Source organism: Rhinatrema bivittatum, chromosome 6 (assembly GCF_901001135.1).
Source record: "Rhinatrema bivittatum chromosome 6, aRhiBiv1.1, whole genome shotgun sequence".
NCBI classification, from domain to species: domain Eukaryota; kingdom Metazoa; phylum Chordata; class Amphibia; order Gymnophiona; family Rhinatrematidae; genus Rhinatrema; species Rhinatrema bivittatum.
Window position 1 is genome coordinate 256971300 of NC_042620.1, and position 6000 is coordinate 256977299.

The 6000-nt window shown below is 39.3% G+C and overlaps 1 protein-coding gene across 1 annotated transcript in view; it reads left to right on the top strand.

The window, feature by feature from the left end:
• Window positions 1–4365, top strand: part of PRSS53 (serine protease 53) — a 55321-nt gene extending 50956 nt beyond the window's left edge. The window contains 2 exon segments of the mRNA XM_029607944.1: window positions 833–1061; window positions 3716–4365. Coding sequence (XP_029463804.1) covers window positions 833–1061; window positions 3716–3723 — 237 coding nt within the window. The 3' untranslated portion in view covers window positions 3724–4365.
• The last annotated feature ends 1635 nt before the right edge of the window (window positions 4366–6000 follow it).

Here is a 6000-nt window from a genome sequence, read left to right on the forward strand (position 1 = left end):
CCCCCCTTCCCCCAATCTTTCCCTCCTGCTTCCGCACCCAAACATTTCTCCCAATGTTATCTATATTTACCAATAACCACTAGCTAAGTTTCTACATTAAGCCTAGTTTCTAATTTTTGTAGTTCTATTCACTGTTCTCTTATAAGTTCTATGTAAAGCTCTTGTTGCTGAATTTTGAAGTTCTACTGTAAACCGATCTGATGTTTCTTTACGAAGTTCGGTATATAAAAGCCACAAATAAATAAATAAATAAATACAATTTTTGAACCAGGAATCAACAGGTTGGGATCAACTGGAGACCGCTTTTGCCCCTTTCTATTTTGCTGACCCCGGGAAAGGGGTAAAACCCCTCTTGGAGACATATTTAAGCCCAGAGGGAGGGTTTAATTGTGCAGTTTTGGCATTGAAGGGGTGGGTGAAGAATTCGGTTTTTTCTTTTGGCTTTTTTAATTTAATGTTATTTCTGGTTTAGTAAAGGAAACAAACAAACACAACTCATAAAAATACACCGTAAACAAAAAAAAACAAAACAATAATTTTCCTCTACACCCCTATTGAAAGTGTCCAGTGGGGGCTTGGGGGAGAAGGGGATGGGTCAGCAGTGGGGGCTGGGAGGGTAGTGAATGAGCAATGGCAGCTGGGGGCTGGGGGGGGGGGGGGGAGAGGAGGAGGAGTTTGAGTTTCTGCCATTGGATCCCAAAAAGAAAAATTCTTCCAGTGAGTCCCAAGAAAAAAAGTTTGAAAGCTACTGCGCTAATATACCTGATGCTAATGTATGCTAATACCCACCATGTCTGGGGTTTGGTTTTTTTGTTTCTTTGCCTTTGGAAAGATGAGGTCTGGTGGACCACTGGTCTGCAGTGAGAATGGAACCTGGTTCTTAGCTGGTGTCAGCAGCTTTGGTGACAGCTGCAAGCCTGGACACCCTGGCATTTACTCCTTGGTGAGCAAGTATGAGAAGTGGATCTCTGTCATCTCACACGAGCCCTACTTTGCCAAACAGGCTATAGCCATGCCAGACAACGTGGATGATGGACGGTGCTCTTCTGCCAGAAATCCAGGTAAGGCAAAGGCCGTCTCTACTCCCTCCCTACTGTCGCCACTGTCACTTCTACCCTTTTTATTGGGGTCAACTCACCAAGAGGTTTAACCATTCCAGTAACTAAGATGTTCAAATTGCCATGGGCGATTCTGAAGTGCTGAAGAGCATGTAATGTAAGGAGCTGGAAATGCCGGAAGAGAATCTAGGGGGAGTGAAAATGGCAAAAGAGATTCCAGCAAAATGCAGACTGCAAGGGGCTGAAAATGTTAATAGAAACTCTGGCAGAATGTAGGGGCTAAAAATACTGAAGGAGGTGCTGGTGCAATGCAGAATGTAAGAACTGAAACTGCCCAGAAAATTCTGGCAAAAGACAGAAAACATAGGCTGAAAATGCCAGAGGAGTCGCCCGCAAAATGCAGAACTTGGGCAACGGAGTTAGAAAGAAAATGATATGAACATATTATCCAATGTCTATGACTCCCAGGAGTTAAGGGGTCCCCATAGTACAACAGGTACATTGTCCCAGGCACCAATAGATCCCAATGTTGAATACTAAACCTACTTAACCAGGATGCCAAACTAGTATCCATTTCATGTTTACAGTGATAGGGAGTCCCTTGTTAGTGAGAGGATGGCACTGCTGCGCAGTTATATCACCGGATGCTGTAATAGCCTGTGTGTGTGCCATAACTGCACTGGGCACTGGCACAGCCTCAATGTGGGAGAGCTGCAGTGTGATGTCATCAGGCATTGATACAGCCTCAGAGAATGATACAAGTTCATTGTACAAACATCAGGTGCTGTTATAGCCTCAGAACATGCTATAGCTGTACTGTGATGTCATCAGGCATTGATACAGCCTCAGAGAATGATACAAGTTCATTGTACAAACATCAGATGCTGCTATAGCCTCAGAACATGCTATAGCTGTACTGTGATGTCATCAGGCATTGATACAGCCTCAGAGAACAATACAAGTTCATTGTACAAACATCAGGTGCTGTTATAGCCTCAGAACATGCTATAGCTGTACTGTGATGTCATCAGGCATTGATACAGCCTCAGAGAATGATACAAGTTCATTGTACAAACATCAGGTGCTGTTATAGCCTCAGAACATGCTATAGCTGTACTGTGATGTCATCAGGCATTGATACAGCCTCAGAGAATGATACAAGTTCATTGTACAAACATCAGGTGCTGTTATAGCCTCAGAACATGCTATAGCTGTACTGTGATGTTATCAGGCATTGATACAGCCTGAGAGAATGATACAAGTTCATTGTACAAACATCAGGTGCTGTTATAGCCTCAGAACATGCTATAGCTGTACTGTGATGTCATCAGGCATTGATACAGCCTCAGAGAATGATACAAGTTCATTGTACAAACATCAGGTACTGTTATAGCTTCAGAACATGCTATAGCTGTACTGTGATGTCATCAGGCATTGATACAGCCTCAGAGAATGATACAAGTTCATTGTACAAACATCAGGTACTGTTATAGCTTCAGAACATGCTATAGCTGTACTGTGATGTCATCAGGCATTGATACACCCTCAGAGAATAATACAAGTGATACAAGTTCACTGTACGATCATCAGGTGCTGTTATAGCCTCAGAACGTGCTACACCTGAAATGTCCATTTAAAATAGTCAGCATTTTGTTTTACAGTGGCTTATAAAATTATTTAAAAATGTATAATAAAGCTGGCAAACAAGAACACTCTGTGGGACTAAGGTGTCTGCCAATCACGGTTGCTGCCTGCTCTAGCTTGAAGCTCTTGCCTCAGTATCTACCTGTATGTAGGAGATACAGTCTACTTCAGGATGGGGCTGTTGACTGAGCCCCACTTTCTCATGGTAATCTTTTCTAAAATCAATTTTCAGCTATCTTTAGAAGTTATTACTGGGCAGCACCAGCTTCCCGATTTGAAGACTTTTTATAACTTGGATTTCTTGAAACTTGATGGGTCCCCTCTAAAAGGTGCCTTTCCATTGACAAGTAACTGGATAGATATGCAAATGAGGGCATCAAAACAACCAACTGAGGTGTTCTGCCCTGGCTGACCAAACAGATTACATGGATTCCAAATTTGTAACTCTGCTCCAAATTCAGACTTATTTCATATTTTGGATCATTTTTAAAGTCATTTACCCAGGTAAATAGGTATGCCCTCCTTTGTCAAGCTAAAAGTGCATTCAGGCTTCCATTGTGCATGTACTATTAGCTGGGTTAAAAAGAGGTGTTCCCAATGAGGGTGTAGGTCAGGGAAGCAATTAGAAATATATGCTTATTTCATTTTCAAATTTACTCCCAGACAGTCACCTACACAAATGGTAGGTGCAAAGTAGGCATTTTATGGTAGGTAGGTGCAGTAGTATGTGCATTTTATGCTAACTAATTTTCGAAGAAAAACTCAAAGAGAAACTTAAAAAATTAGCTACATAGAGCATGTGTTAACAGTGCACATATACTTTGCTTGTATACGGTTGCAAATTTCTCCCATTATGATAAGATTTTGGTTTACAAAACTTAATTGAAATCCGTAATTCTTGAATTAGAGCAGCCAAAAGGTATAGTTCTCATCCATTTTCATGCAAGGTTTTGCTGAGCTCAGTTATAAAAAATAACTAAAAGATTCACTGTAAAACATGCCATTTTTTTTAGGCATCTAGAAGATGGAAGAACATGTGACATGGTGAACGGGACATATGATGATGGCAACATATCTAGAGCAATGATCCATTACCAGAAGAAAGCAAGTCAAGCACATTGCAATGTGAGAACAAAACCATGTGATACCACCATAGTATATTGTGTCAAGAAACAATGCAATTTAACCAAAGATAGAGTGTGATTTCAGAAGTCACACAACAATAGACAGTGTTATACAATGTTCAGAGAGCCAATACTATAACATGCTAAGAAAATATTGTGACACAATCAGAGAAATCACTACAAAGTGATGAAAAGACAATCTGAAATTTAAGAATATAAGGAATGTCATGCTGGGTTAGACCAAGGTCTATCAAGCCCAGCATCCTGTCTCCAACAGTGGCCGCTCCAGGTTGCATGCACCAAGAAGATCTCTGCACTGTGCCAAAAAGAATTTGAGAGAAAATATGGTGATGCAGAGTTACAGTCTGAAAAGCGAACAATGTAATGCAACCAAAAGACTGACTATAATGTGCTAAGAGAACAATCTGAGAATAGGGAATGTATGGTCTTGAAAGTTCATTTCCTATAACTTCTGTCTTATTCTTTAAATGATATCATAATCTACTAAAACACAATAAAACAAGATGAGTACAACTATATGCTACAATGTCAAAAGAGAATAATATGATGCAAGCAATGTTATACCACCACAAGAAATCAATTTGATAAAAGCAAAAAGGTAATAAGGCAATAATATTACACAACCAATAAAAATGCAGCACAATGTAGCAAAGAAAAAAGGTAATACAAATCCAAGGGGGCTAGTTTGTAATAAAATAAAACTGATAATAAGTGATACAGATCTGTAGGAGCCATGTTATGATTTTACAAATGAAGACTGATGCAAGTAAATAGGAACCACGGCAGAGTAATACAACATAACAAGGTCAATATTGATCCTTAGCAACCATGATATAATGTCTTTTATAACAAGGTTAAGAGGTCTCTCTAATGCACATCATATCACTCCTCCACAAGGCTATAGAGACTATGCCACAGTGTCACAAATGCAAAAAGCTATTTTAAGATTTTCAGGGCCATGTCACAAGAGAATTGGGCTGACACAAGTCTATTAAGTGTCATAAGAGAGCAAGGCTAATCCAAGTCTATAGGACAGTATTTCCCAATCCTCTCCTGGAGGCACATCTAACCAGAAAGGTTTTCAAGATATCCATAATGAATATGCATATGATCGATTTGCATATATTAGAGACCAGGGTATGCAAATCTCTCTCTTACATATTCATTGTGGAAATTCTGAAAACTTGAATGGGTAAGTATGTCACCAGGAGAGGGTTGGGAAACCTTGCTCTGGGAAGTCCATGTCACAAGAAATCAAAGCTGACATACTGTAAATCTATAGAAGGACCATACCACAATGTCACACATAAGCAAGGCTACCACAAATTGGTGTGCACTGCATCACAATGTTGCCAAAGAAGAAGGCTAATAGAAATCTGCAGAAACCTGCTTTATATGAACTGCTATATATGAGCCAGGAATGTTTATTATTTTTCTTTTGGAAAAAGAATTAGTCCCCTAAGAAGTAAAAATTTACTGTAAAAAGTATATCCCTACACTCTGGAGCTTCTTCCTTCTGTTAAACTATTTATCCTTCATGTCATATCTCCAGAATAATAATTGTAATTTTTTTTTTATTATTATGACTAACATTCTAAACAGTTGTTCAATAAAAGTGAGTAGTAATACAGTTGTACAATTCATCTGCTTATTTTGCGTGAACTGTCTTTTTGTCCTTTTCCTTTATGATGTCAGTAGCAAACTCTGATGCAATAGAACAGGGCAACTCCATTCCTTGAAGGCTGCACACTGGTCACTTTTTCAAAATACTCCTAATGAATATGCATTAGATAGATTTGCATGTGTATTTCCTGTTACAGGTTCACTTGGTGAGTGTGATAAAACACAAGGACCCAAATGGCTGGTATCCCCCATGCAGCTCCCCTCATGAGACCCACTGCCCTGAACCCAAATGAAGCCAGTATCCTACAGGCTCCCTTCCTGACAGGATCTGCTATACAAAGCAATTCATGCCACATTCACATTCTGAGTCAGCACCACTGCAGCTACAAGGATAAACAGGGTTTTTATTATTATTATTATTATTTTTTATACTTTATATTTATTATGATTTCCATCAATTTATCTACAGACGTCCTTGTATAATAAAGCATAAAGTGATTCAAAATAGTAACAAAGAAAGATTTCACCCT